The following is a 20,328-nucleotide window of genomic DNA, read 5'->3' as shown; positions in this document are numbered from 1 at the left end:
ATTTTGGTCACAAGAATTTTTTTTCATTATTCATGAGTTATTGTCTATTAAATATAACTAACACAATCACATTAATAAATAAATGTCAAAAAAATCGATATATGGTATCATAAAAATATTTTTCTTTTCCTTAACAACTTTAACAATTCAATTACACATAATACACATTATACTTCAACCTCAGAAACAAAAAAAGAAATGTCTCTCTATAGACGACATATATAGTACATATTATACTTCAATTTTCAGAACCTCAAAAACAAAAAAATGTCTCTGTATAGACGACGTAAAAACTCTAAGTAGTGCCTACTTAACTATAATTTCAGGAATCTGAAAATCATTTGCCTCTTTGGATGAAGATCTATAACCCATAACAAACATTACTGCCTAATTTACACTAGGCCAATCCAAAATTGAATATATATAAACCACAAACAACATATACATTGGGTTTTTGATTGCATAATTTACAATAAGCCCTCCGAAAATTGAAACCACAAACTATATGTACATTGGTTTCTAGAAAAAGTGACATCTGGAATAGCGAATTTTTTTTGTTTTGAAAATGGGTAAATCGATACCAAAAGAAGAAGCCTCTCCCTGGATATAAGACATATGAATAATGCTACCTATTAGTGTTCACGGTATACCTTCTATTTATAAACCTGAATTGTTGGATCCATATTTTATTTTCCACTCTAGGATTGCAGACTTAAGCGTATGATTTGGAATGAGTATATTATGGTCTAGAGTCTGTTTCGTCACTGGGGACGTCTTCTTGTTTTCAAGCCAGGTGTTGATGTTGCTGTGCTCATATGTGTAACCATCAGCCGCGATATGGGGATCAACCATGATTTCCTGCATACAATAAGGCCAGCATACTTTCAGTATTAGAAATGATAGCCAGATGTTGATGAGTCATGCACATATAGTTCTGTTTACTTAAATGAATTAAGGCATCCTCTCTAATGGAGATGGGTTTTCTTTCAACCTAGATTATCATAATCACTGATCCTTTCATTTAAATGAAGCCTGGGTGAGAAAAACTAACCTTATGTATAGGACAAAAGAAGTGACTTGGGGGTATCATATCAATTTCCTCTCTGTTCTGTCTGCTTTGAGCATCTCTGTTCTGTCTGCTTTGAGCATCACCAAAGTCTTTGAGTTTCTCTAATTCTGGCAGGACATCCTTTTCCAAGTCTGGCCTGTCCCTGCGCCGAAACTCTGCACATTTCAACCCTAATAGTGCTAATTTCAGAGCTTCATCAAGAGGCCAATCTCCAGCATTTTTGTCCAGGATCTCCTGAAATGAACCATCCTCAATGGCTGTTTCAACTGCATCTGTTACACCCATGGGTGGTCTTCCTGTCAGTAATTGCAGAATGATTATTCCCAGAGCATACAAATCAGACTTGGGGCCAAGGATACCAGTCCTTTGGTACTCAGGATCAATATAACAAAATGTCCCTGCAGGGACACTGCTATTGTACTGGGTTAGCATGGTTGTGGTCATTGCAGGCACAAGCCTGGCAAGACCTACATCACCGATTTTGCTAACGAAGTTGTGATCCAGTAAGATATTCGCAGGTTTCATGTCACGGTGAACAATCGGCTCTGGCTTTGCACTGTGAAGAAAAAGCAACGCACATGCCACTTCCCGAATGATTCTAAAGCGTGAAAACCACGGAAGAGGAGCACTGTTTCCCTTGCAGAGCAGACGGTCTTCTAGACTACCATTTGCCATATATTCATATACCAAACACCCATGTTCAGGGCAGGCTCCAAGCAAAAGTACCATGTGAGGGTGACGAACTCGTCGCAAAATCTCAAGCTGAACAGTTTAGGAAAAGAAAAACACCCAACCAAAGATTTATAAGCAAAATATTAAGCAACTCAAGTATTAAAAATCTTCTGCAGATTCATTATTGAGTTTTAGATTTTAAGAGCATTAACCATAGATAGTGCTTTAAAGATTTAATACCTCCCGTTGAAATTCCTGCATTCCTTGAGTTGCTTCGTTTTTTAGAACCTTGACTGCTACTGTGGTATGTTGCAAAGTGCACATGTAGACAGCACCATAACCTCCCTCTCCTATCTTGAGTGAATCAGAGAAGAAATCTGTGGCAGTTTGAATTTCTTCTATTGAGTATCTTCTGTATCTGTATCCTTGATGGGTAGATTCAAGCTCTTCCTGTGCTTTCTTTCTCTCTTCTGCTTCTATTGTGGCTCTTAGTTCTGCATCCCTTCTTTCTTGGGCCTCCTTTTCAGCAAGCTGTCTAGCTTTTTCAGCCATCCTAATGGCCATTTCACTCTTTACTTTCTCTTCGGCAGCGATTGTTCTCGCTATCTCTTCTCTTTTCTCTGCTTCCTCGACTTTTCTCACGTCTTCCATGACTTGGAGAGATAGTTCATTGGCCTGTCAGCGGCATTGAGCTCCTAAACATCAATCCTCCAGGGTACCCACAACTGCATATCTGATATTCAACCTACGTTAAACTCGACTAGAAATTTTAAAGCAAGATCGACGGATAAAACTCACCGTAATTTTCGCTTTCATTGCTTCTTCTCTCTCTACAGCAAACATGCCTAGAGTATGATTTAGCTCACGCTTCAAACTTTCTAGCTCCATCATTATGTTGGGCTGAAGAAATAAAGAAAGAAATCATATTAGCTCAAAACAAACGCATTATATACTCATATCTTGATATTGTCAAAAAATTTGCATAGACAGCCCTTGATTGTCCCATTCTACTGGTTGGTTTTCTATATTTTTAATTTTATACGGTCAGGCATCACGTTTTTTCTTTAAACAACTATTTTCTTGATCTCATCGGGAAAAATCACCTGTAGGTTTTGAAAATCACACGCATTTCGAAGTTCTTAAATTTCAGTGTCGAAAAGGACAGACAGGATTGCAGAAACAGTAGCTTCTGTAATGGCGAGGGTCTATACTGATTCTGGCCAAGGACCTCAGGCTATGGCATAATAAGCTATTTATACATTCTCTTGCTTTTGAGTAAATTTAATTTTAAGTTTGAAAAGAATTAGGTTGAAACTTCAGAGTTTTATTTTTTAATAAAAAAATTATTTATATAATTTTTATCTGAAATTTTAACCAGTTTTAGATTAACCTACTTCATATTCTTTTTCGCAACAAAATATTTCGAATAATATACAAAATAAAACTTCTACCTTCTAATCCATGCTTTGATCGATGAGGATATATTTATTTTGCTTATGAAAAGCTTAATGAAAAGAGATTTTCGTTTTTATTTGGGTTTTAATTCACAGAGATTTTCGGTTTTATTTGGGACATTTTTTTTTGTAAAATTCAGTAGAGATTTTTATTTGGGACAATTTTTTGTAAAATTCAGTAGAGATTTGTAATTAAAAAAGTGAATTATGTAATATAAAATTTGATTCTTTCCAAAATTTCATAGATCTTGAATTTAATAATAAAAAGTCATAATTTGTTTCTCGGTTTTGGATGGATGGTGAAAAGATTGTCAGGTTTTGGATGGATGGTGAAAAGATTATCTTTTCAAATTTCCACTGGGTTTGAAATATATTTTTTGGATTCATCCCAGTTAAAAATGGAAGACACATGATATATTCATCGAATTGAACAACTCACAGGTGATGAGCTTCACCTAGAGACTGACTGCCAGGTGATAAGCTTCACCTAGAGACTGCCAGACTGCCTCCAGCAGAACGCTCTACACATTTATCATTAATCATCATGAATAAATAGTTTACATGCAAGTAGGAGGGTTAGAACAAACTCCAAAGATGTAGGAACTAAATCCTAATCTAAGGTTCACACTTAACTAATGAACTAACTCTCTCAACTAAATCCTAATCTAAGGTTCACACTTAACTAATGAACTAACTCTCTCAAAGAATACATTTCTCCATTAATTTCAAGACTCCCTCGTTAATGGAGAAAGGGTTCATTGGTACTCCTAACATCTCCCTAAATAACTCAAATTTAATTCTTCCAAGAGGCTTAGTAAAAATATCTGCAGCATTGTCACAAGTATTACAATATTCAATATGGATTTCCTTTGATTGAACCTTCTCCCTAACAAAGTGAAACTGTGTATCAATATGCTTTGTGTTTTTATGAAACACTGTATTATTTGCAAGTTTGATTGAGCTCTGGTTGTCACATTTGATAATTGTTGCATCTTTTTGTTCTTCTCCAACATCTTGGAGAAGTCTTCCCAACCAAACTGCCTCACGCGCTGTTGCACACATTGCTTGATACTTTGCTTCTGTTGAAGAAAATGATACAATGTTTTTCTTCTTGTTGCTCTATGTAATGACCCCGGACCCAATGTTTAATGCATACCGTGTTATGGATGTCGATCATCTAGATTTCCGGCCCAATTTGAGTCTAAGAAACCTGTTAATATAACATCAAACGAATTAGTACATTTAATACCAAAGTCTAAGGTTTCTTGAATATACCTTAAGACACCTTTCGCTGCAACCCAATGAATTTCCAGAGACTTTGACATGAATTGGCTTAATACACTGACTACAAAAGCCAAATTTGGCCTAGTTGTAGTCAAGTAAATTAGACTCCCAACCATCTCTCTATATAGTGTTGCATCGACCTCCTTAGAACCATCATTATTCTGAGGTTTGGTATTCTGTTGTAAAGTGTTAAAATTAGAAACTATGGCCAAACTCAATGTAGGTCATCTTATTAATAGAAGCTGATATTTTTCTTGGATCCCTCTCATCGAGAGGTGTAGGTTTGATCTAAAGATCATCCGATTTCAATAAGTATTCATGGAGATATGAATTTATTTGTGTTATGGGACAATTCATCAAGGTCGGCCATCAACCAAATAAACCCCACTTGTGCTTAACGTTTTAGTATAAATAGAGATAGCCTTCAAGTCATTTCAACACACGTGGGATCTCTTCCTCTCTACTTGTCTTTGGGTTTTAGTAGGAGGAGAGATCCTAAGGGATAATGTTGCTCTAATCCAGAGGGCAGAAGCCAAACTTCCGGAACTGCAGGGAACTATCGGAACTATCGAAACTGCTGGGAACTATAAAAAACTATCGGAATTGCCAGAACTGCCCAGAACTATCGGAACTGTCGGGAACTGCCGGTACTGTTGGAACTGCTGGGAACTGTCGGAACTGTCGGAACTGTGGGAACTCTGGGAATTGTGGGAACTGCAGGAACTGCCAGGAACTACCGAAGCTGCCAAAACTGTGAAAACTGTCGGGAATAGTCGTAACAGTCGGAACTGCCAGGAACTGCTGGAACTACCGGGAACAGCCAGAACTGTCGGAATTTCCAGGAACTGTCCGAGTATCTGTCTCCGAAGGAGAGCAACATGCAAGGGACAACTAACTAACATTGGGACAGTTGTATGGTACTTAGCAGCAAATACATCAAGTATGCAATGTTACAGCTAGCATGCAAGGGACAATTAGCATGCAACATCAAGCATGCTAAGGACAACAAGCATGCTAGGGGCAACAAGCAAGCAAGGGACAACAAGAATGCTAGGGAAAAGAAGCAAGCAAGGGACAACAAGCATGCTAGGGACAGCCAGAGCATATGTCAGTACAACAACATGATGTAGCAATGGCACATAATGCAGTATAGTGATGGGTAAGTCATGATTAATGAAGCGTGACGAGATGCAGCATAATGATGATGGGTGTAGCATGGTGCAGCACGGTGAAGTGCAACATGATGATGAAATGCAATACAACTATAGGTGGAGTCACCTTGGAGAATCAGTTGAAGCAACATGTCTTCAACTAATCTCATGTATCATCTTCTTAGAGATGATCTATGCTCTTATCTAGATAAGTCAAAGTGTTGACTTCTATTGTAAACATACTATCCCTCTCTCTCTCTCTCTCTGTTGAACTATTGAAGAACATATAAGAAGAATTGATCAAGGGTTTCCCCACATTGGGGTTTGTCCCTAGCTAGCACCACATCTTGTGTCCTCTTGTCTTGGCTTGTCTTTTGCGATTTATGTTTATGTTCTATCTGCAGTTTACTTTAATGTTGATGTGATTGCTAATCTGGAAAAAATATTGAGCTAACTATGAAAATTGAAATAAATTGCTCTAAGCATAGAACATACCTAAAACTACATGGTATCAGAGTTGAGGTGAAGACAATGCCCAAGCAAGAGTGAAAGAGCAATCATCGAAGATAGTTGGGAAAGGACAAAAGGATCAATGGATTCCTTGTTCCTCTTCAAGTTCACCGAGGGTGAAGTCGAAGTAGAGAATATTATCAAAATGGCGCAACAGAAGTTTCTGATGGCCTACCTAAAGATCACTTCATTAGGAAGTCCGGACCTATGGGTAGAAGGAAACGTAGATGCCTTGGTTGTAATAAGTTCGATCATTATGCGAAGGAGTGTACGAATGGCAAAAACACATCTCTTGATGAAGATAACAATCATTCGAAGGACATCTTCAATGATCAAAGGAATCAAAAGTAATGCAGGTCATCAAGGAAATGGTTGACTCTTCAAAGAAGGCAAGGAACTCGAGGTATGAAGAATCAAATGTTGTTTCTAATAAGAAAAAGAAGCGTTATCTTGTATTGGCCCTCTCCTTCAGATTCTTTTGGAATCTAGCTTATTGATTGTAGTGCTTCAAGGCACTTCATCGGATAGAAGGGTGCACTCTCTAATTTGGTAGAGATGGAAACAATCATGGGATTATACTTGGACCCGATGCCACCTATCCCAAAAAGGGTGTAGGGAATGTTACCCCTCAATTGAATGAGGGTAACTCGATTCATTTATAGAATCTCTTTTATGTACTTGATTGCAAGAAGAACCTGTTGTGCATCTTGGAAATGGAATTCAAAGGTTTCAGGGTGGCATTCATTGATGGAAAGGTACATGTTAAAAAATAGAATTTTCAAAGATACATTTTCTCATGGGTTCAGGGTTGGCAATTTGTATCAAGTTGGAGGATGGTCCATTGGGGATCATGTCAATTAACATATCGCATCTATAACACCTGAGGTCTACCTACGAGGCCCTACCCGATGTGAGTCAGATGGTGATAGGGATGCCTGAATTCAAGAAGAGCATGAAGGTACATGTTTGATATGTACCAAAGGAAAATCTTATAAGGGGACCATTCCCCTCATGCAGTAGGTCCACAGGTTTGGAACAACCCGAGGAGTTTGAGATTCATGATCGGGAATCTCATATATAAAAGTGGAAGAAAGCCCTCTATGGCTTGAAGCAAAACACCCCGAGCGTAGTATGAGAGGATTGATAGCAGTTTGATGAAGCTAAGATTCACTAGGAGTGAAAATGACCCAAACCATTACCCGAAGGTTGTGGATGATAGACCTCTCATACCGGCACCTTATGAGGATGACCTATTTCTGACAGGTGCAGGCCCTCTCACTTGCAGAAGTAAGAGGGGGTTGGATTCCATATGTGGAATGGTAAATTGCAAGCCCGTGACTACCTCGAGGATCTTAACTTTCAGAAGTTATATGGTGGTGATGCCAGACTAGATTTGGGAAATGCCTCTGAGTTTCATAAACTCATCTGCATTGATGTTCTTGGTGAACCTCCATTCATACATGTGCTTTGCAGTTAGTATGGTGAGCTCATATTTGGTTGAGCCTCACTAGATTCGTGCCAAGAATCTTTTGATATATCTTCAGGGCACAATCTCTCATGGATTGAGATACACTGCTGGAAATATGAAGCTGCATGATTATTCGAATGTTGACTGGGCAGGCAGTGTGGAGGATCGCTAGAGCACTTCTCAGTGTTGGTTCTCTCTGGATTCTGCTTCGATATCATGGATGAGCAGAAAGCAGAAGTCGGTTCCTATAAGCACTACTGAGACCAAATACATAGCTACGAGTATGATCTCGTGTGCAGCTGCCCGGTTGTGGAAGCTCATCAGTGAGTTGTTTGTACACATGATGAATACCACAGTGATTCTTTGTGACAACTAGGGGGAATTTGATTATTGAGGAATCCCGTATTCAATGATTGATCCAACAGATAGACATTAGATACTGCCTTATCTGGGATATGGTAAGTCGATGAGAAAGGAGGCTCCATCACATTGGGACTAATGTACAAGTCGTAGAAACATTGTCAAAGCCCCGGGGAAAGGGAAAATCTGTGATTTTCCTGAACAACTTGGAGTCATTGAGAGACCTTCGTACAAGGGTCCTGCATGTTGCATGCATTGAGCTCTGGGAGCTCTAGGGGGATTGGGGTACTTACTGGAGCGACATACGACCACAGGGCGACTCACCCTCCCCTGGTGGTGCGCTATGTACAGGGTGATAGGTTCAACCTTTCCCTGTGATACCTCATGGCAACTATGGAACAAGATGATTAATTCTCCTGTGTGCCAGGATGATTAGTTCTCCCATGACAACTATAGGATAGGATGATTAGTTCTCCTATGGACCAGGATGATTAGTTCTCCGTGGCAGCTATGAAATACGATGATTAGTTCTCCTGTGTGCCGGGATGATTAGTTCTCCTGTGGAAACTATGGAACAAAATGATTAATTCCCATGTGTGTTGGGATGATTAATTCTCCCATGGCAACTATAGGACATGATGATTAGTTCTCCTGTGGGCCAGGATGATTAGTTCTCCACGACAACTATAGGACAGGATGATTGGTTCTCCTGTGGGCCAAGATGATTAGTTCTTCATGGAAATTGTGAAATAGGATGATTAGTTCTCCGTGGAAACTGTGAAACATGATGATTAGTTCTCGCGTGGGCTGGGATGATTAGTTTTCCTGTGGCGACTGTGGGGCAGGATGATTCATTCTCCTGTGAATAGACTAGTTAGTTCTCCTGTTGAGGCATCCTACCCATGTAGTCAGGGACTCATGGGAAGTACCTCTCATCTAATCAATGAGCAAGGAAATGGGGTTAGGGACCATAGTAGTACTATCGATGGATGCATCGATGTATCTACTGTACTCCCTATGCTAGGATGACCTCCATTGATCTGGGAACAATGAAATTGATCTGAGATCAGTATGAGTGGTTTGAGACACTCTCTTATGATATTGATATAGGATCAATAAAACTGACTTCGGGCGAGTAAGAGTGCTCTGACACACTCTCTTAAGATGAAACTGACTTTGGGTCAGTAGAGAATGGTATGAGACATTATCAATCAATTCTTCTTCTTCATGGTTCAGCAGAGCAGAGCAGAGAAAAGCAATGCAGGGCACTGATGGCAGTGATAGTACAATCAGACATATGGATCAACAGATGGAGTTCTCCCTAGTTGAAAGGGAGTGTTAAAACTGGAAACTAGGGCCAAACTCCATGTGGGTCATCTTATCAATGGAAACTGATATTTTTATTGGATCCCTCTCATTGAAAGGTGTAGGATTGATCTAAATATCATCCGATTCTGATAAGTATTCATGGAGATATGAATTTATTTATGTTATGGGACAATTCGTCAAGGTCGACAAGCAACCAAATAAACCCCACTTGTGCTCAATGTTTTAGTATAAATAAAGGTGGCCTTCAAGTCATTTCAACACACTTTGGATCTCTTCCTCTCTACTTGTCTTTGGGTTTTAGTAGGAGGAGAGATCCTAAGGGAGAACGTTGCCCTAATCTAGAGGGAAGAAGCCGGAACTACCCGAATTACCAAGAACTACTGGAACAGTTGGAACTGCCGAAATTGCTGGGAACTGTCGGAATTGCCGAGAACTGTCGGAAACTATTGGAACTATCAGAACTACTGGAATTGCCGAAAACAGTCGGAACTGCCAGAATTGCGGGAACTGCCGGGATCTGCTGGAACTGCCCTGAACTATCGAAACTGCTGGGAACAATCAAAACTGTCGGGAATAACCAGAACTGCCGAAACTGCTAGAACTGTCGGGAACCACCGGAATTGCCAGGAACTGTCAGAGCATCTGTCTCCGAAGGAGAGAAGCATGCAAGGGACAACTAACTAACATTGGGACAGTTGTATGGTACTTAGCAGCAAATACACCAAGCATGCAATGTTACAACTATCATGCAAGGGACAGCTAGCATGCAACAACAAGCATGCTAAGGACAACAAGCATTCTAGGGACAACAAGCAAGCAAGGCACAACAAGCATGCTAGGGACAACATGAAAGCAAGGGACAACAAGCATGCTAAGGATAGCTAGAGCATAGGTCAGTACGACAACATAATGTAGCAATGGCACATAGTGCAGTATAGTGATGGGTACAATCATGATTAATGAAGTGTGATGAGATGCAGCATAGTGATGATGGGTGCAGCGTGGTGCAGCACAGTGAGGTGCAACATGATGACAAAATGCAACACAATGATAGGTGAAGGAGTCACCTTGGAGAATCAGTTGAAGCAGCATGTCTTCAATTGATCTCATGTATCATCTTCTTAGAGATGATCTATGCTATTATCTAGATAAGTCAAAGTGTTGACTTCTGTTGTAAACATACTATCTCTCTCTCTCTCTCTTTGTTGAACTATTGAAGAACATATAAGAAGAATTGATCAAGGGTTTCCCCACATTGGGGTTTGTCCCTGGCTAGCACCACATCTTGTGTCCTCTTGTCTTGGCCTGTCTTCTACAATTTATGTTTATGTTCTATCTGCAATTTACTTTAATGTTGATGTGATTTCTAATCTAGAAAAGATATTGAGCTAACTGTGAAAATTGAAACAAATTGCTCTAAGCATAGAACATACGTAAAATTAACATAAGGCACTGAGGCAACTTTTCACTGATCCATTCTGAACTTTTTCAATAAGCTCCTAACATACTTTCCTTGAGATAGAAAAGTCTTACCAGAATCCCTCTAGACTTCAAGACCCAAACAATACTGTAACTCTCTGAGGTCTTTCATCTAAAAAATGTATGACATCTACTCTTTGATTTCTTTAATGTGTTCATCAACATTTTCTTTAATGATAAGATCATCTACATATAAAGAAATCAAAATGATTTTCCCCTTTTCATCAAACACGGTATACAGATTAGGGTCATTCTTACTTCTTTTATAACTATGGTATAGGAAAAATGAATCAATTTTATCATACCACAACCTGGGTGCCTGTTTTAGTCCATACAAAGCTTTCTTCAATCTATAGACTAAATGTCCCCCCCCCCTATTTATCAAACCCTTCAGGTTTCATTAAATATACTTTTTCTTTTAATTCCCCATTTAAGAATGCAGATTTCAATCTAACTAGTGTAACATCCAATGGTGTCTGGTAACTAAATCAATTAACATTATAAATGTGTTTAATTTAGCTACAGGGGCAAAGGTTTCCTCATAATATATTCATTCTTTATGCGAGTACCCCTTTGCAACTGGCCTATATTTGTATTTTCTTATACTCCCATTTGATTTAATTTAGGCTTGTATAACCATTTTGAACCCATGGGTTGTTTGCCTTTAGGTAGCTCAACTGGATCCCAGGTTTTGTTTTTAAGTATTGACTCATATTCCTCTTCCATGGCTGCCCTCCATTAAGTATATTGACTTGCTTCTTTATAATTATATGGTTCAACAACACTAACATACTAGTTATAAGAGCATGATCCCTATATCTTGCTGGCAGCTGATTTTTCCTACCTAATCTCCTGAGTGGTGGACTGGCTTCAAATTTGATTTAATCATCCCTTGGTGGACTTGGCTTGCTACCTACATCTATACCATCCACATATTCCTTTTTCTGTTATTGCTGTCGTTGTTGTTGCCATTGGTACCAATGGCTATCCCTTTAATCACTTCCATCTTCCACTAGCAAAGGCATGTGCCATTCTTCATTGCTTCTATCATGGTTTCCATCATCAATCTGTTCATGGAATACTACATCTCTACTTGCAAACACTTTATGAGTAGAGGGATTAAACAATTTATAAGCTTTAAACTTTGTGCAGTACCCAACAAAAATTCATTTAATGGCCTTTGAATCCAGTTTCTTCCTATCCTCTTTTGGAACATGAGCAAAATCTTTGGATCCAAAAAGTCTTAAATGATTAACTACAGGCTTAAAACCTAATAAAATTTTGAATGGAGTTTTAAAATCAAGGCTTTTTGTTGGACTCCTATTCTTCAAATATATTGCAGTATTTATTGCTTATGCCCAAAAGCCATTAGACAGGTTCTTACCTTTTAACATGCTTCATGCACACTCCACAAGGGTTCTGTTCTTCCTCTCTGCAACCCCGTTCTGTTGAGGAGTGTGGGGTACTATGAACTGCTGAACTATCCCATGGTCCTTGCAATATTTGATGAAACCACCCTTGTCGTATTCTCCCCCTTGATCTAAGGAGAGAATTTTGATGACTTTCCCTATCTATTTTCCAATCATGCTTCTAAACTCCTTAAAATAGTCAAAAGTATGACTCTTCTTTCTGAGAAAATATACCCAAGTAAATCTCGTGCAATCATCAACAAATAATAAGAAATAATAGGCACGTCCTAATGACCTCATTTGCATCAGCCCACACAAATTAGTGTGCACAAGCTCTAGTATATCTCTCTTCTTTCTATCTATATTCGCAGGAAACTCATCCCTCTGCATCTTCCCAAGAGCACATCCTTCACAATCAAGACGAAAATTATTTAAAATAGGAGGAGCATTAACCATACCTCATTTCTGAAGTAGAGGCAGGTCATTAAAATTGATATGACTGAATCTTTGATGCCATAAGTCTTTTGTAATCATAACTGATGAAGTCAAGGTTTGGTGTGGTGTGCTTCTTACATTCAGCTTATACAATCCTCCCACTTGAATACCTGATGCAATTGGCTTCATATGATCAAGTAGATATTTAATAACACAATAAGACTTAAAAAACTCCACCTTAAGATTCTGATATGTTACCATAGAAACAAAGATCATATTCTTTTTTATTCCAGGTACATACATTACATTTTGAATATGCCTAATATTTCCATCAGACAATACAATAGGAACATTACCATACCCTTTGATTTGGTATCCTCTGTCATCACTAAGGTAGATATTAGCACCACTGTTGGTTTCTTTGAAATTTTCAAGCCAATGTTTGTTACCTGTCATGAGAGTGGAAACTCCTGAGTCCACAAACCAAGTTTTTGCTTCATCATCCTCAATAGAGAACGCAGAATCCGATACAAACAATCTGAAATCCTGATTCTGATATTGATCGGCAAAGTGCCTTGCATACTTCTTATGTCTATGTCAACCTTCATCAACCTTCTTCTTATGGCAATTTTTAGCAATGTGACCAACTCTACCACAATAAAAACATTTGGGTCCTGAATCAGTTCTGTTTGAAGACATACCTTGAGGTGGTTTTCTTTGTGGTGTAGTCCCGCCTTTGTGTCTTGCACTTGCCTTCTCTCTAAAGGGATTCTTCTTCACCATTAGAGCAAGATCTAAACTCTGCGGTTTCATAGTCATATGCCTTTCTTCCTCTTACCTCAGGATCAATGTCAAGTCTTCAAATTTGGGGGCTTTCACTCTTGCATTCAAGCCTGTGATAAACATCTCATAGTCATTAGCCATACCATTCATGGTAATCGTGAAAAGATCAATGTTTGACATTGTCTCCCCTATGTTGCTCAACTTATCTCTGAGCTCCTTTATTCGAGAGATGAACATAGCCACTAATTCATTCTCCTCCATTTTATTGGAAATAATTTGGCTTTTCAGAAATAGTAGGTGCTTTTTGTTTTTGATCTCGTACATGTCTTGGAGAGTTATCCATATGTCGTTTGTTGATTTACATTCTCGGATGTGAGGGATAATACAATCTTTCACTAACAATTTTAATAGCACTTTTGCTTTATTCTCCCTTTTTTCCTAGTCCTAGATTGTTGTTGTTGTTTCATCTGTAGCGATGGTCGGCTTCAACTCATCACCGCTTGTAATCGCCCTTACTTTTTGCCCCTCAAGTAGGGTCTACAACTTAAATTTCCAATTAGAATAATTGGATCCGTCGAGCTTATTGCTCTCGTTCAAATATTCCTCTGCCATCTGGTTATTCAGCTTGACAGGTCTACCTCAAAACAAAGAAAACTTCTCGTGTTATGCTTCAGCTCTTTGCCTCCTCACCACCAAGATTCCTTCATATCACTCAAGCTACAATCCCACCCCATGTACTCACCCAATCACCAAATCACTTTGGCTTTGATTCACTCAACTCTGGAGCTCTGATACCATGTTAAAAATGGAAGAGACATGATATATTCATCAAACTGAGCAGCTCACAAGTGAGGAGCTTCACCTGGAAATGAACGCTTTACACATTCACCATTAATCAGCATGAGTAAATAGTTTGCATGCAAATAATAAAGTTAAAACAAACTCCTAAGATGTGGGAACTAAATCCTAATCTAAGGCACACCTAACTAATGAATTAACTCTCTCCAATGATACATTTCTTCATTAATTTCAACAATCACATAAAGATTTTGAATAATAGACATTTTAAATTAACTAATATTATATTTTCCAAATCAATCACATAAAATTTTTGAATTTCGGATATTTCAAATCAATCAATATAAATCATGTCCAGGAAAAAAAGATTACCTATAAATTAAAAAATTTTACCTATGAATTAAAAATGAGAGGTTGAGTGTCTACCTAAAATACCCAAATTCACAAGCTAATTCAAATTTATACTTATATATATTTAATTTTAAACGTATAAGAGAGTTATTATTAACCCAAATTCACAAGCTAATTCAAATTTATACTTATATATTTAATTTTAAACGTATAAGAGAGTTATTATTAAAAAGGACAGCCATAATATATCAGCATCTTTTATTCTCAACCCTACAATTAAAATTTGTAATTAACAAAAAAACAATAATACAGTGACTTCCAGTAGAAAACGACAATCACAAAATAAAATACAAATTTGTAAAATCTACACAACGGGGATACACATTTTACCTGGCACTGTAACAAGGGTTCATTATTTGATGTTGATGCTGCTTTGAAATCCAATGAACTGATCTCCATTTCTGGTTTCCCGTTCTCATTGTGAATGTTTACATTTCCATGACCACATGTTGAACTGTCGGAGAAAATAGGTGGCTCTTCTTGCAAAGTGCCCCTAAGGTCATCCACACTTGGATTGTCCACGCTAAATTGATTTGTGCAGCTTGTATAATAGGTATCACCTTCCATGGTTGGGAGGTCTCCAGGGGATGGAGCTATAGTCCTCGGAAAGCTGAAATTGATCACATCTGAGAAGCCATTGAGGTGATCATTAGAATCCTCTAGATTGTCATTTTTGTGCTCTGTACATGTAGCTAAGCGGACGGAAATCAGCTCGCCCTTTGATATCGCATATACGGAACAAAAAGTAGGGGCATTTTTGGCAACAGTTGCCGGTACGTCAAGGCCCTTGATTCTCCTGGAGAAAAACAGGGATGAGGGAGAATGCAGATATGAACTAAATAAATAAAAGCAATAGACGAGTAAATTTTTCAGACGAGGTAGACATTAAAGCTCATAAATGTAGCCACAGATAGCCTCAAATTCTGAACCTCACAGGCCATCATTTTGGAATAAGAAAAATAAAAGAATCCTTTCCCTAAACTTGGTTATATCCATCCTTCTGCATATTGAGTACACAAACTCTTATTGATAGCTGCTCAGAACCCTTTGGAAGAAGTTACATCTGTGACGTGACTGGAGAATACGAATCACCAAAGTTGCTAAAATTTCTCATGAAGTTTCCTTGCGAAGTTTATATTACCATGCAATCATAACTATATAGTTAAAAGCTCATTATTTCGTTATATTTTTCATCCAATGACAAGGATAACAGCTACATGGTTTTATATACTTGCAAATTTTATCAGCATCATAATTTTTTCCACAATCACCGTTTCTGTGAGCGCATGAACCTTTAGATTGCCTTGTTTTTGGAGTAAAAGTCATTGACTTCCGAACTGCATTGGATTGCCTACAACTTGGTTTGGTTTGATCGAAATGAAACGGACTCCCTTTCCAGGTAGATTTTCTTGATATAATGTAGACATTCTTTAATGAAATGAAGAATTCTGAGTTTTCTTGATATAATGTAGAAATTCTTTAATGAAAATGGAGAATTCCAAGTTTCCTGTTTAAATATTTTGTAATTTAAAATAGGTTTTGATTTATAGATTCAAAGTTTAAAAAAAAATTGGAAAGTTTACAACTTAATCTTGTAAATCCAAAAAATCCCTACTAAATTATATACCAATTAAAACAAAAAAGAAAAAAAAAAAAAAAACTTATCAAATATAAAACAAATAAACTCCCAATTTTCGTCATATGATTTAGTGTTTCTTATGTAATTATGGAAATAATCATTTTCGAAAAAATTTCAAGCTTCGTTGCAAGTTAGGCGCAGTGACAAACGCATGATAAAAACCAACCACATAAAATGAGCAAACGAATATTTTTCATATATAATAGGGCATTCCCCAGTTTTCGGATCAAATTTAACAGCTTTTAAAACATGTTTATTTCAATCTTACCAATTAATCATTCTTAAAGTTTCAAAAGAAACTAGTTCCTTCAAAAGCTTGGAATATTTTTAAAAGAAACATGCAGGTATCATAAAAGAAATTCTTAATTATAAAGTTGGAAAATGAAAAACGATGTTTTCTCATATTTAGATAATTGTTATTATATTTATTTTAAATATTTTTTTTAAAGAAAAAAGGTGTTCTTTGAAATAATAAAATTAATATGCTTTTTAATTAAAAAATAAGTCTATATCAAATTTCGAATACTTGAATAAAAAATTAGAATGCGTAGATAAATAGGCTGCTCATTCTTAATATAAATAAGCTAAAATAATGGCCATACAAAAATCAATAGATAGTACGTTAAGCAATGATTGTCATTGGTTGCATTGGATCAAGAACAAATTAAACATAATGATGTATCTTTCCCAGAAACTTTATAATTAAATGAAATTTTATTAATATAAATTAATTTATATAATAATTTATATAATGAAATTGTGATATAAATAGTAAAATATTAAAAATGTAAAATTGCGAAAATTATAAATTAAAAATAAATTAATTTAAATTAAAAATAAATGAATTAATTATTAAAAAATCAATCTAATACTTATTATACATTAATATTTAATTTCATTAATAAATAAAATATATATATATATATATATATTAAATTTAAATTGAACTTGCCATTGAAACTATTAAGTAATTTTCATAATTAAATATAATATTTAAATTGAAATATAAGAGTTTAGATATTTTTAACCTTTTAAAAGAAATAAGAATTTAGATATTTAATAATATTATAAATTAATTAGTTACAAGATATTTCTGAAAATTTAAAAGCATGTAGTTATGGAAATAAATTATTCACCAAACTACTAAATCTAAAATTTTTTAACATTTTTTAATATAGCATACAAGTTTTTTCACTAGTAATATAATTTCAAGCAAGAATGTGATTTTTCATGTTTTAAAATACATTTTATAATGCATAAATAAATTTAGCATCCTCAAAATCCTCTAGCCCACTAAAATTTTATATATTAAACAACTTAAACTAAAGTTCTAAAAAAATTCTATTAGAATTTTATTAAAATATAGTGAAAAAAACTATTTGTTCTATAAATAAAACTACACTCATAATAATCTTTAAAATTAAAATTAGTAAATTTAATTTTCCCATAAAAACTAAACACCTTCCTATCTTAAAAATGTTACCTTATAATGCCATTGCCGGAAGATGATCCTATAACAAGTTTATGGATACCATAACTTGAAATCTGTCGGATAATTGCAGAAGCCACATCATCTTCTTCTGCAACCGCAAGCATCGTGTTCACCTGTATTTCGAGAGCTCAAACTGCTGAGTACTAATAATATAACCTGATCAAGATTATTTCTATCTGCAAAGCACGTAACGTCAGAATGGCTGTTTTTGCATTGCACAACTACCAAGTACCAATAATACAACCTAATTTGGATTATATCTGGTCTACAAATGAAGAAGTAATATCAGGATGACCTCTTGCGCATTGCACAACCGCCGATATGGTGATAACAGTGCATTAGTTTGGGACTCCACTTTGTGCATATAAGCCGTAACTGCATCTCCCTGTACGTGTGTAATTGGTACACGATTTCCCACTGCATAAACAAAATTAAGAATTAAATCAAGATGTAAATATAATGCATGTGAAGATATATATAACTCTTTTCCTTTTCGTAGATGAAGTTGTTAGATTGATAACTAATTTTTTTATTTGGTTGGGAAGAAATTGATAGAAAGAAATAAGAAAAGCATAGATCTTCGTTTCAAACCCTAAAATACAAAATATTTAACTAAATAGATTAATTTTGAAAATATAAATAATAGGTTTTACAACATGAGATGCATAAACAAAATTACAATGATATACAAATTTGTTACTTATAGTCCATTGAAGCAAGAGAGAATTATAGACAAATGAACCTTGATTCTATGCAACCATAAAAAAGAGTTAATTATTTAAACAAGAATGGAAGATGCAGATGGGCGAGGCGCTTCCATTATTTGCAGGTCAACATCGCTTGTCACTCGATGATAATTTCTCAGAAGTCACTGCTTGGCAGATGGATAAACACTTTAAATTTGCTTCCTCTGAAATATGTTGGTATTAAGCACCAATTCCCATATGGAAAAATTGTATAGTTGTCAAAAACATTCTATTGTGTATTACCAACTAATATGCAATAAACATGTTAAATTTTTTTGAAAGAACCTATAATCAATTATCCATATTTTTACAAATTTTAACAAATGACATGAAATTGAGCCAAGAATGAAATTGGTAGCCATGCCCATAAAAAAATTCCATGCTGTTTTGTTTGAAAATATACGTGATCAAAATTTCCTACTTGATTGTTTGTTTGAAAAAATTACATGGATCAATTGTATTGGTTTGTTAAGTTATGAATACCGGGTTGGTAAGAATTTTGTTTAACAATTAGTTATGTACAGAATATAAGGACGAGATCTGAAGGTTCTTTGCAGTCTTATATATATTATGACTGGGAATTAAAAGTTCGTATTCCCATGTATGAAAGACAACTCAAGACAACCAAGCTACATGATGGAAATAAACTTTTGAGCAATCTCTGAAATACAATCCAATAAATGAATGAAATATTAAAATTACAGATGCATATACAATCAACAATGAAGGGCTAAGAGGCAGGCATGCACAAGAAACTTGTTCCAAAGAAGAAAACTGAGAAAATCAACTGTGGGTTATAATATATTTCCTTGTCTAATGAGAATTGCTAAGATGGTTGCTAAAAACATTGGTTCCCAGTGAAAAAATATTCACACCCAGAAAATGAACTATGCGTAGCAGCCATACTAACCAAACATGTAAAGTACAGTAAAGCAATACTAACCAAACATGTAAAGTACAGTAAAGCCATACTAACCAAACATGTAAAGTACAGTAAAGCATAAGGCAGAATTCATACTTGGTGTTGGAATGGTGAGAAGGCGCTCCCTGACATGTAAGAGAATCAGAGTTTGGCCTGGAGACATTAAATGGTCCAGCGCCCACTTGACAGCATACGCGCTCTTATTTCCCTTCTTAACTGCCACTGCTATTACAATAGGAGGTGCCACGGTACCTGTCTCATGCACTTCTTGTATCTCAAAGCTGTCCATTGAAACAGATACGAGGATCAACCAGCGCCCACACCAGATGAAAAGGAAACCTAGGAAGACCTCAGATTTCAGGGTTAACAAAGCTTTTAATGGGCTGCATTAGCCCCACCCAAGACACCAAAACACCGAATTCAAAGACCTTGCTTCCAAATTCAGGTGACATCTCTTCTGAATTGGAAGACTTTTCCATTGAATGTTCTTGCAGGCTGCCTTCCTGACACAGAATTCACTATCTCTTTCCTTCTGCGCGCCGGTGGGATAGAAATAGAGCCATGCCTAATGTCGAATTTCACCCTGGTCCCTACAGATCTACAACCACAAGGGGATAAATAATTATATCAATCATCTACAATCACAATAATCACAATAAAGAGATAAAGAATTATCTTAATCAGTATAAATAATTATCTTAATTTAAGTACACATTTTGAAAATATTCTCAAATATGATAAACAATAATAAAGTCAATACTGTCAAAGTCAATAATTTCAATTGACTTTTCATTTCCAAATATTACCAGAATTTATAATTGAAATAATAATTTCTCTATAAATGAATATATCAAACCTCTACTATTTTTTTCTCAATTTTTATATTTTATTCTAATGTTACAATAGATATCCAAAGT

General features: G+C 36.1%; 1 protein-coding gene across 1 annotated transcript; it reads right to left on the bottom strand.

Annotated features, from left to right (window-relative positions):
* Positions 1-433: 433 nt before the first annotated feature.
* Positions 434-20,038, bottom strand: LOC149262029 (U-box domain-containing protein 52-like). The gene is made up of 8 exons (XM_089383037.1): positions 19,508-20,038; positions 18,039-18,160; positions 17,735-17,856; positions 14,943-15,408; positions 2,540-2,641; positions 1,982-2,416; positions 1,052-1,831; positions 434-858 (listed from the first exon to the last, which is right to left on the bottom strand). The coding sequence occupies exons 1-8, from the start codon at positions 19,698-19,700 to the stop codon at positions 658-660; spliced, it is 2,421 nt and encodes an 806-aa protein (XP_089239163.1). The 5' UTR covers positions 19,701-20,038; the 3' UTR covers positions 434-657.
* Positions 20,039-20,328: the final 290 nt, after the last annotated feature.

Source organism: Pinus tabuliformis, chromosome 6 (genome assembly GCF_031772625.1).
Source record: "Pinus tabuliformis cultivar Carrire ecotype Pingquan chromosome 6, CPIR1, whole genome shotgun sequence".
NCBI classification, from domain to species: Eukaryota; Viridiplantae; Streptophyta; class Pinopsida; order Pinales; family Pinaceae; genus Pinus; species Pinus tabuliformis.
This window is presented reverse-complemented; position numbering and strand designations above follow the sequence as displayed.

Excerpts from the sequence above, each read along its gene's own strand:
- LOC149262029 (XM_089383037.1), bottom strand. The coding sequence starts at position 19,700 with ATGGACAGCTTTGAGATACAAGAAGTGCATGAGACAGGTACCGTGGCA. Across the intron at positions 2,642-14,942 it reads AACCCTTGTTACAGTGCCAG|CCCAACATAATGATGGAGCT; the intron begins GTAAAATGTGTA and ends TTATTTCTTCAG. Across the intron at positions 859-1,051 it reads TCTTTTGTCCTATACATAAG|GAAATCATGGTTGATCCCCA; the intron begins GTTAGTTTTTCT and ends TATTGTATGCAG.